The sequence below is a fragment of the Poecilia latipinna genome, unplaced genomic scaffold, assembly GCF_001443285.1.
Source record: "Poecilia latipinna isolate Pla-1442-1.1 unplaced genomic scaffold, P_latipinna-1.0 Scaffold993, whole genome shotgun sequence".
Taxonomy (NCBI): domain Eukaryota; kingdom Metazoa; phylum Chordata; class Actinopteri; order Cyprinodontiformes; family Poeciliidae; genus Poecilia; species Poecilia latipinna.
Window position 1 is genome coordinate 27,681 of NW_015113609.1, and position 11,845 is coordinate 39,525.

The window sequence follows — 11,845 nt, forward strand, 5'->3', positions numbered from 1 at the left end:
TAGAATCAACAATTGAAACAAATGCCATCGTTAAATCCTTAATCGGTTATTAGTCCCGTCACGATTACTATTTTTGGACAATAAATTGTCCCAGAACTTTTTGCGATAAACGATAATAAAATTGTTGTTTTGAGAACATTTTCATGCATTTTTATCCATTATTACTATTATATTACTTGAAAATGTTCTCAAAACAACAATTTTATTATCGTTTATCGCAAAAAGTTCTGGGACAATTTATTGTCCAAAAATAGTAATCGTGACGGGACTAATAACCGATTAAGGATTTAACGATGGCATTTGTTTCAATTGTTGATTCTATGTTGCATGACTTTATGTTTTTATGATGTGAAGCACTTTGAATGCCTTGTTGCTGAAATGTGCTATACTGGTTGATTGATTGATTGATTGATTGATTGATTGATTGGTTATAGGGAGAAGTCCAACCTGTCGCTGGCCAACCGCAGGCTGGAGAGGAGAGTGAAAGAGATGATGATGCAAATCGAAGAGGAGCATCACACGATGCAGGATCAGAAGGACCAAGTACGTAGCACACAGGCAGTAATAATGTCATAACTAATTATTATTTTAGCAGTAGGTTCATCCAGGGGTGTTCAAAGTGTGGCTCGGGGGCCATTTGTGGCCTTTGGAGTAGTTTTGGGTGGCCACTGGATACTGGAGTACGGTTTAGGCCGTAATCCAGCAAAACTGTTTTATTTGTCAGATTTCCAATAATAAATTTATATCTGATATAATAAATTTAAGGTACATTTAAATGTCAGTAAGTACGGCCACAAATCTCTTAATCACATCCAGTAAAACACAGTTAACGGTTTTCAAAGACAGTTCTCAACTTTTTCAAAGTTTCTCTTCCTTCATATCTGACTGTAAGACAAGAAATGACTGAATTTGCTTTCATTGCTTCATTAAAGCCTTTATTTCCCCACCTTATTTTTATTCCCTTTAATTTAGTTTTTTTGTTTCAGCCCTCATAAGATCCATATTTAAGTTTTCCTCTTGAATAACGACGGTGAGGTCAGATCTTTGTCTGCTGAACTTCCTGCCATCATTTTAAGCGCAGGACGTGATTTTTTTTTTCTTCTTCTTCGCCTCTTGCAGCTGAATCTGCGTCTGAAGGCTTTGAAGCGGCAGATGGACGAGGCGGAGGAGACGATCGACCGGCTGGAGCACAACAAGAAGAAGCTGCACAGAGAGCTGGATGAGCAGCAGGAAGCCAACGAGCAGCTCAACAGTCAACTCAAAGCTCTGCGCAGCGAGATGAGGTGAAGTGACACAGATCCGTTCGGACCAACCACAGCAGGGCTTTTATTTGGATGTTATATGAAAAGAACTCACCCTGTGTTTACTTCTCTCCACAATTACAAATGGACGCCCATTAAAGCATGAATCCAGCAGCTCCACACATTTAGAGACAGAAATCTGTTCATAGTTTGTCAGCTGTATTTATATCAGGACTTTGACTGGGCCATTTCTTCAATCTACGCTGTTCCACCCGTTTCTGGTTCTACAACCCAGATTCAAGCTTTTTCAGGGACTAATCATCTGAAATCCCACAGGATGATGTAGCCACCACCGTGTTTCACTGAGTGGATGGTGTATTCAGGAGGGTGTTTTTCTCCACATGTAGCCTTTCTGCATGTTGATGTAAGGGCTCAGCGATTATGTGTGATTAATTGATTATTGAAATATTTATCAACTAATTTAGTAATCGATTAATTGTTAACTGGACTATATAGACTGAAAAGTGTCCACTTTCTGATAGAACAACATATTCAGAGCTGTAATTAAGCCAAAACTGTACAAAGAGTTTATATATTTTGCATTTAAGATAAAAAAAAAATCTCGGTAACATTTTATTTGCAGGGTGCCATGACAGCTGTTATAAACATGAAGGAGTCTTTATGAATGTTTATATCTGTTGTCATGAAGAGTCTTTTGGTAAATAATGACATTTTTAATGCAAAGTTGCATTAAAAGTGTCATTATTTACCCAATGACGCTAATTTCAAATTTTAAAAAATGGTTAAATGAAAAATTGTCAGAATAATCTATGGATTTAATTGATAACTAAAATAATCTTTGGTTGCAGAACTATATAATCGCTCATTGTTTTCATAAAGCTTGTGGCAAAGTGGAAAAATAATTTCTTATAGCTTTTTTTTCAACAGTGTTTCTATAAAAGCCTTGTTGCCCTCTTTCACAGAGCAGCTGGGTTTACACTGAGGTTAAATTACACACGAGTAAAGACAGGATGCATCCAGCTTTACTTAGCGGTGTCAGAGGAAAGACGACAATACTTTTCATGTTTTTATTTTAATTGAAAACCATTTTTGCCTCTTGACCATCAGACAAAATCCCATGTTGATGTTTTAAGGGTGAAAAAGTTAAACTTCCTTCTACCCAATGCAGGCGCAAGAACACGTCGGCCCCTTTGCTCAACAACTTGGACGACGATGACGACGATGACGACCTCAGCACCGACGGGGAGATGTACTTCAGCTCGTCGGGGTACAAGCGCTCCTCCAGTCAGGACAACGGCTTGTCAGGCTTCGGCTTATGAGCGGAAACACTTTCTAAATGTGCTACCGATGAACGTTTTCTGTCATGTGCTACTGTTGATGTCACACTGAATTATCCATGTAAATACTGGGACTTTCTGCTTCCACCTGCCTGTCAGCAGCAGTCGCTGGACTCTGTAAACTCACTCAGTATTATTTGAGCAGCTCTCTGAAGGAAGACATTGAAAAGGTTTAATTTGAAGAAATGAAACGTGTAGATAATTTACATTCCCTCCTGAATGTTTCTTTGTTGATTGTTGATCATCCCACCAGTGGTAAACTTGAAAACCAGCTACTGCAATCCAAACAACCAGTACTGCCTTTATCAGCAGCCGTTTATATTCTCTTTTCTACCACCCAGGTATATGAAATATATAAACTTTTCCCTTTTTTTAATGAATATAAACCTAATATGAAGTGAATTTTGCCAGGACGCTTCTTTAATTTATTCATTCTTGGCTTATTGAGGGTTTTAGGGAAATGAGGAACTTTTACGCGTCTTTTTTTACAGTGTTGTATCCTTTCATGACCAATTTTGTAACACAACTACTTTCATTTATATGTTATTAACACTTTCTGTGTTATTAATTAATCAGCTTTTGTATAATAATCTCAGTATTGTTTATAAGCCTTATGGAAAAGTTAGTTTTTACACTAAACGAGATATTATTAGTTAATTCTGTACAAACTTATCTTTGATTTAACTTCCGCTTCCTGTCAGATCCGAGTGTTAGCGCTGAGCAGTGTGAGACTTTTAAAATTCTCCTTTGTACCTGGATGAGTGATTTTCTTCAGATGTGACGAACTGACAATCAAATGTTTTTCTACACTGTGATGATTTGCACTCTGTTTGCTGAAAATGCTGATTTCTGACGCCTGTGGAGGGAAGCAGGTTCCTGCCGCTACCTCTCTGTACGCGACTGTGTGTTCATGAGTCCTGCTGCGACGAAATAAAGTTACTTTCTGCTACTTTGTTTTGCTTTTTTGCTCTACGTCTGAATGTGAGTAGACGATAACATGATGAGTCCTGCTGGAAGTACGAGCAAAACGGAAAAGAGCAATCAGACGGTTTTTAGTTCACAAATGGTTGTGAACTAAAAAATAAATATTCCTTTGTAGTAAACAAGAAGTTTACTTATTCACTGGAAAGTTAAGACCCACTTTGATGCTTCAGAACCAAAGATAAAATCTGAATTACTGTCGTTCTTCAGGTTTTCAGCTCCATTATTTTACCTTTTGTGATGTCATCAACCAAAATCCACACAAAGCAGAATAGTTTTTTAAAGTTTTCTTTTCTTTGAAGTGCTGCCATGAACATCTACACTTTAATAAACGTCAGTGTTTTCATTGTCGGCATATGTTTTAGTTAAAAACAAACCACAAATGATCAAAGTCAAATGATATAATTAAATCTCTTTCAAAACAAATCTTTATGAAGCTACTAGCTAATTTAATTAGCTTGTTGAAAACATGGTTCTGATCTGTGTAAATAAATTAGATTGACACTGGCAGCATTTTGATCATAACTCCAGCAGTCAGTAAATCTGGGGCCTCAAACTCATTTTCATTTTGGGCCACATCAATAATCTGAATCTTCTTGAAGGGCCAGTTGTGCCAGAATATGTAGATAAAACCAATTAAACTGTTAAAATATCAACAAATCGCTGTTCCTCCAGGACTTTGTGATTGTGTGTTTTTGCAATCAAAATCACAGTTTTTGTGATAATTTGGAAATATTTCCAAGGAATTTTTGTGATATTTGTGCTAATGTATGATGCTAAGTGTAACTTTTTACCACTCGCCGTATTGATCACGGACTATAACTAGACACCAAGTAAGGCTGAGGCAGAAATCACTTAAACTCAGTATTGATTTTGTGTGAATTTTGCAGATTTGTGAAAAACTGGAGGAACTTATTGATGTAACTTGGAGTCTAAAGGGCCAAATAAAAAGCTACAGCGGACCAGATTTGGGCCCCGGGCCTTGAGTTTCACACATGTGGAGTAAATAACGTTAAAGCAAAAACAAAGGAGCTGTTGATATCACTAAACTGACTTATTTAAAAGATAATTAAACCTTATTCTCCACATTTGTGGCAGAAAGCATCATCTGGAGCTCATGTCAAACTCAAGGCCCGGGGGCCAAATCTGGTCTGCCGCAGCTTTTATTTGGCCCTCCTCCAGTTTTTCACAAATCTGCAAAATTCACATAAAATCAACAGATCCAAACATTTTTTTTCTGATTTTACTGAAAATTTTTTTCTCAAAATTGACCATGAACTTTGAGTTAAAGTGACTGCTGCCTCCGCTTGATGACTTGATGTCAAACTATAGACAGTGATTGATGCAGCGATTAATAAATCTCATTTAACATCATACTTTAGTGAAAAAAATAAAAAATCCTTACAAATATTTCTAAATTAACCCCACAGAATCTGTGAAAGTCCTGGATGCAGAATCAGCGTGAAAAGATGTTCAATATTGTTTAATTTTACAAAACGCTTACTGAATGCTGAAACAATTGATATTTTAACAATTTAATGGGTTTTATCAATACATTCTGGCACAACCAGCCCTTTAAGAACATTCAGATTTTTGATTTGCCCCAAAAAGAAAATGAGTTTGACACTGCTGGTCTGGAGCTTCATATGGCCCCGGAATAGCTGCTTTTTGTCAGGTCACGACCTTCGTTTGTTGCCTTTCTGAGGGGAACAAACAGTCCGACCTGTCCGGCCTTATCTCTGCCTCCCCGCGTCAAGCCGAGCAGTGAACGACCGAGGCCGCGGGATTAGGAGGCAAGAGTTGTGTAAGCCTAACAAGGTGACCATTCCTGGGATTCCTTCATGTGCCTGAGTGACTTCAGCCAGAGGGACACAAAGCGGGACACACCGAGAGGGGAAACTGTGGCTAATTTAGGACGTGAGGCCGGAGATTTAAGGAGAGACCTGGCCGATTCTCGGAGAAATCAGCGCTAGGATTTTCTTTACTTCGTAGGAATCCAGGTTTTTCCAGTTTAACGGAGATTTGTGAAAATTCATAGTGCCACACTGCCCCCTAGCGGAGGCTCAAGCGGAGGCACCTACATGAATGGCCATTCATTAAATGAATACATAAATGACATGTTTATCAAAGAAAAGTTTTTACATTTTTCTGTGTAAATTGGTGTAGAACATTTTGAAAAATATTTCTTACAAAATCTTCTTGCACTTCAGATATCAGTTTTTAAAACAAAGTCAGCTGTTTTCTTTAATTTTATTTTTAACTTATCTCCTTGTCCTACATTTACCTGACTCCTTAAATCTGCTCCCACGATAATTAAAAAGTTTTCGCAAGTTATAATTTATGAACTCATCGAGTACATAAAAATAACTTTGTTTTCTCTGAGACGCATATTCAGCAGTCTGACCTGTCTGCTGACTGTCTGTGAACAACACCCAGCGTGTTTTGTGTTTCTGTCTGACGCATCTGTGATGTTGTGGCTCGGGATCAGAGCTGAAACATCCGGTGAACGCCTCGGTTCCTGAATGCATCAGTGCGGCAGGACGAACCGGCTCCGAGCTCAACATCAACCTGCTGACGCACCGTGAGCACGATTTGATTTTCCAGAGACACGCAAAGGTTTGCTCTGGTATCAGTGAAATATACTCCTTATTTATTTATTTATTTATTTATTTATTTATTTATTTATTTATTTATTTGTCTCGTTCATTTACAGTTTAAAATATTAACATGTCACTTGTTGATATAAACAAAGGTTTTGAATGAAAAAGGAATAGCTGGAAGAAAAAAAAACATAAAAAAGCAATTAAGCATCAATCATCCATATTAATACATATTTACACACAAAACAAGCAATACACATAAAATAATAAAGAAAAATATTATCTTTACAAAGATACAGCATTCTACTGAGTCAGTATAATTCATTATACATTGATAAAATACTACATTAATGACAACATGAAACCTGATGTCAGAACAAGTTTGTGCCAATAACACTAATTTATTGAAAAGTAAACCTTCAGAGTTGAGTTTTATATATTTTTTTCCTGCATAAAGTCACCTCTCTACATGTTAATTATTGCAGCTGCATCTGTATTTAGATTAATAAAGTCCAGGTAAAAAAAAAACCCTCCAGAATATTTTAATCTTTAAACGTTTTTTAAATAGTTAGCAGAGGCTAAATTAACATAAAACATCTGAAATGATAAAGGAAGAAGCTATAAAATAAGAACTGCTTATTTCAGCTCTGAACCTTGTCAGAAATTAAGGCTCAGGTAAACAAATTGATCTGTTGATTAATCCAGATTAGCAATGGTGTGAGATAACAGGAGGATGATGGCATTGATCGTACAGGTCCGGTAGATGATGGATTAGGTGCTTAATCAGTCTGTTATTGATTTATGGAGTTGTTATCTTGACCTTTAAGTTGGCACTGAGCTTTTCCATTAAAAAAAATAACAATCAATCATGTTTTTACATGAATAGATTTTATTTATTGATACAAGAAATAAAAACAACACTGTGTGGATGACTTTAACATATTTTCCTGCCTGCTTTGCCAACATTTTGACTTTATTTTCCCTTATTTTGCTACATTCATAAAGAATTTAAATAATAAACCAAGTTAAGCAGCAAATCATCTAAGTTGTATACTTTGCTGCTGTTCTTTTGTTTTGTTTTACATTTATTTTGTTTGTATATTACTCTGTTTATTCTTTTATTGCACTACACTGACTAACTGTGAAGTGGACGTTCAATTGTACATGATTTTTAAAACTGAGATAAATAAAAATATCACAACACAGAAAAGATAAAAAATAATGTGCATACTTTTTAAGCCATGTTGTTAGCACTGATGTTTTTTTTTAATGTAGCATTTTTATTTAAAGTACTAGAATAAAACACTTTTCCTAACATCCTAACTTCTAAAAGTTTCCACAAGGCGTAACCTTGAAGAAATGAAAACCATGTAACACATTTGGCGCCGACTGAACTCTGATGTGGGACACAAAGAAACACAAGCTGCCAGTTTGAGTTTTTACTTCCCAGAAATACAACATTCTGCAGTTATTTCTTATTTATTTTTTTTTTCTTTTGCATGTGCAACAAATTTATCTGTGGGAGTTTTTCTGCAGCACTTTTTCCTGCAGCGGTACTGAACAGACAAACTATTGTTTTCAGTTTCAACAACAAAATCCACCCCAAACAAACAGACCCTCGCAGGAGGTCGGATCAAACGGTGGCTCTGTGACCTACAGGCGGCGGCCAACGACAAACTCACCTCACAGCGCCTCAGACGCACGTACCGACTGGATTCATCTCCTTTCTGCAGCTCTATGGATAAATAAATATGTTTAAGCTGTGAAAAGCTTTGCAATGTTAGAGCTGAGTGTATTAATACTCAAAATGCAAACTGATGAGGACTATGTGAACCGAAAAGCTCTAATTAAGCAGAAACATGAGCGAGTTTTAACATCACTCAGATGAGAATATTTCCTCTGCAGACGCTCATGTAAGGTAGAGCTGTGAAACTGTCTCTTATTAAACACAATAAAAGTTTATTTTCTTCATTTTAGCAAAAGAGAATCATCCAAACCTGATTTTTGTCCTGCCCTAAAGTGACCTGCTGACCTCTTTTCAATGAGAAGAATAACGGGGATTTTCTCACTGACTTAGAGCTGAAGAGGTAAAAAGGAGGAATGGCACTTAAACACTTAAATGATTCTGCATTTATCAACCCAAGTTACCAAGAAAACCTCATTTGTTATCATTCTTTTACATCAAAATGGCTCCTCAGGTCTCTCTGCTAAATGTCCACCTAAATCAATCATCTATCAAATCACCCAGAACCTAACTTTGAGAAATAAAGTTACAGGAGAGTTTCCCAAAGAGGATTTAACTATAGGATTGGGTCGCCACCAGTGCAGAGCTTGTTACATTTTCCATGAGTTTAAAGATTAAATTAGAGCTGGAGTTATGGCAACATTGTTTTCAGATAGCTGTGTGTTGATTAACTACACAAAAACCCAAGAAAATAAAGCATCTCAGTTATTTTGGTTGATTTATGTTTTTTGACAAACAAAATAAAATGTTAATATTTGAGAAAATAAGCAGAGTAAAACCAAAAAGCCATTTTCAAAAGATGAATTCATGTATTTAACGGAGGTAAATGTTTCCAAACCAACATGGCCTTATCCATAAAAGTGATTAACTCCCATGATGATGTTCAAAGGTTAATTATTTATTTTTCTTTTCTTCAGAAATAAGTAGAAGTAGTTTTATTGTTGTGGTTAGAAAACTATTTCTAAAGAAAATGAAACAAAAATAAGAAATTTGCCTTAGATTTCTACATATTTTGTGAGTTAATGAGTCAAAAGGAGTATTAAACTAACATAGTCTTCAAGAAAAGGATTATCTTATCAAAATGTTGGTGTTAGTGTGAAGGTCTGAGGTCGGGAAAGCTTACGGCATCAGTGATGCACCACAAAGTAGTGAATGGACACAAAATATTTGGGATTATTCTTGCACCAACTCTTGGGATTAGTCTCAGAAAGGCCAGGGTGAAATTTAGATATAGAAAAGTTGGCAGAAGAAACTCTGATGCTGTTCTTGAACTTGAAACATTTCTCAATAAAAGCAGTTTGAATATTTGAAGATCTAACAACATCGACGCTGCAAAGTTTGTGCAGAAGAAAACTTCTGTTTGTTGCAAAACATCTGGTCACAACGATTCACCGAACTGGAAAAGCTCTGCAAACCCAGAGAAGCAGCTCGTTCTGGTTCTGTATGTGTGAACAGGATTTCAATGTTTGACTCGTGACTCATTTATCTCCCTACCGACTTGATCAACCTGTAAATTATCGGAGATTAAGGAACAATAAACAATGGTTTCCTGTTTCCCAGCAGCAACAGGGACAGCTCTGGCTTCTCCAGATCGTAAATCACTCAGGTGACGATCACTGAAGACAAAAAGGGAAGCAGGATTTGACGCTAACACTTTTAAGATAGCTCAAAAATATTTCACGTTTTTCTAAAAAGTAGACATATGCTGCTGTGGAGTTTAAAAACAACACTTTGTCTGGTTGAGTCAGTGAAGCATGAAGCTGTGTGAGGTGAGGCATTTCAGAAAACCTCAACACGTTTCTCTGCCTTTTGGCTCGACTCCTGCAGGGTTTATGGGCGTAGCAGCGTAAACGCGCCAGGCCTGAGCTGACGTCACAAACAGTGAGAGTGTGAACATGACGAGAAGTGAAAATGGTAGAGAAAAAAAAAGGCCCACATGGACCTGGACAGAGTTTGGACTCACTGATTGCAGATGTAAAAAAAAAAGAAAAGAAAGAAAAACAGTTTGTTTGATGTCTGGTTACTGATTAACCAGCTGTTGAACGGATTTTCTTCTCACTCGCTTTTACTGTATTTTGCTGGCAGCTTTGACATTCAGCTGATCAAGCTTTTGTGGGGCAACCTGAGTCTCTTCCCCATTCTTCATCTGCTCCGTGTTTCTCTGAAAAGGGAGTGACTGCAGCCATTCACAGGATGATTATCCTTCCGCTCTGCTGCGTTAACAGCATGTGAAGCGGCGTAAACACGCGGTGATCTGTTGGTGGTAAGGGCCCAGGTAGAGTTAGCATTAAAAAATAATGGCTGGGATCCTTTTCATCGATACCCATTGTCAGCCGCTTCAATTATTTATTATCTGTGGCACTCCTGAACCAACTGGGTCCGTGATGGAAACTCATTTCTGAAGCTTTGACACCAAGATTTCAAGTTATTTTAAGTTCAAGTAGCTGCAGTGGGAAAATATTTAATCACAAATTAAAGTTTAAAAAGGATATGCATTAAAAGGATTAAAGGGATTAAAAGTACTCACTTTCAAAATGGATATTGATTGGTTAGATCACCATTCCTGATGTGAAAACGACGCGCTTAAAAGCTTGATGACAGTGAAGGTCACACTTTCATCAAACAATAAGTCATTAATCAGCGTATATTCATCCAAGAGAAATGAAGCGATAAACGTATAAATTTTTTTTAAAAATGAACTGAACATAGTAGAATTAAAAAAACACTCTAGGACATATTAACTTTAAATTTGCAGGGTTTATTTCACAGACTTTACTGCTAGGTATGTCCAGTTTATTGATTAGTGAAATAAGGAAAATGTTTGCTCAGCAGGAAAGTCAACAACTCCATGCAGTCGGCTGGGCTTCCAGTGATGCAGTTAAATTATTCATATCTACTGGTAGATTTAGTGTAAAATTATTTATATTTAATCAAGGACCTTAATTCTCACACTACACTTTTTTTTCTTTCCAGTTACAAATACAGTCACCTGAATAATGCTTTTAATGCTCCAAACTGTCAACATTTTTGCTATTTTTTCAATAAACACCTGTCAAATACTTCATTTAATTGGACAAATCTGGAAAATCCCAAAGACTCTACACATCTCTTTCCAACACCCCCCAAAAAAATCAGACTACACGTGTTTAATGAAACTATTAAGTTGATTAAAAAAACAAGCAAACAAGCAAATAACAACAACATATATTACAGTATAAGTTTTATTAAAATTAACACATTTTTGGCCCTCAAGTCCTTTTGAATGGGATTTTTGACCAACTTAAAAAGTTTGGACACCCCTGCTCAACAGATTGTGTCACATTCATCTGGACCCTGAATGGTCATAACGTAAATATTACTTCTAGTCAGAAGAAATATGTTGGTAAATATGACTACTGAATATGTTGGGATTCAACCTTTCGCTGTTGGCCTGTTAGCCACAGTTTTTACTCCATGGTGGTGGTGAAACTTTAAACTGCCGCCAAGTAGCTAATCAACAGGTTGTTGCTAGGTAACCAAAGAATGCGTGAGTTGCTAGGTAACCAAAGAGCGAGTAAGTTAGCTTATTCCACCAACGTTGCTTAGCTAGCCCCGATAGGCTTAGCGGCTAAAGCATAGACATATTAATGTCTATGGTTCCGCCACTACAGTTTAGCTGACCTTAATATTTCCTGTGTTTTATTTTGGTCATTATTGTTTCACTGTCATAGGCACGAAACCCGCTGAATTCTATGTTCTCACGTAATAAGTCAGGTTTTCTAGATTATGTTAAAAGCTGTGTCCGAATTCAGGGTCTGCATCCGGGTCCTTCGAAGACCGCGAATATCGACGACCGGAAGAGAGAAGCTGTGACTTCGGACAGGTTTGACACCTCTTTGCACCTCAGCTTCCGCGTTCGGGGTAAAGCGGCTCGATTGTTTC

General features: G+C 37.0%; 1 protein-coding gene across 1 annotated transcript; it reads left to right on the forward strand.

Moving 5' to 3' along the window:
* Positions 1-402: 402 nt before the first annotated feature.
* On the forward strand, positions 403-3,548 carry LOC106958536 (cingulin-like protein 1). The gene is made up of 3 exons (XM_015050486.1): positions 403-543; positions 1,120-1,283; positions 2,431-3,548. The coding sequence occupies exons 1-3, from the start codon at positions 490-492 to the stop codon at positions 2,579-2,581; spliced, it is 369 nt and encodes a 122-aa protein (XP_014905972.1). The 5' UTR covers positions 403-489; the 3' UTR covers positions 2,582-3,548.
* The last annotated feature ends 8,297 nt before the right edge of the window (positions 3,549-11,845 follow it).

What these genes read in the sequence shown, in the direction of transcription:
- LOC106958536 (XM_015050486.1), top strand. Translation starts at nt 490, where the DNA reads ATGATGATGCAAATCGAAGAGGAGCATCACACGATGCAGGATCAGAAG. An exon ending in TGCAGGATCAGAAGGACCAA is followed by an intron (nt 544 to 1,119) that starts GTACGTAGCACA and finishes CGCCTCTTGCAG; the next exon opens with CTGAATCTGCGTCTGAAGGC. An exon ending in GCTCTGCGCAGCGAGATGAG is followed by an intron (nt 1,284 to 2,430) that starts GTGAAGTGACAC and finishes TACCCAATGCAG; the next exon opens with GCGCAAGAACACGTCGGCCC.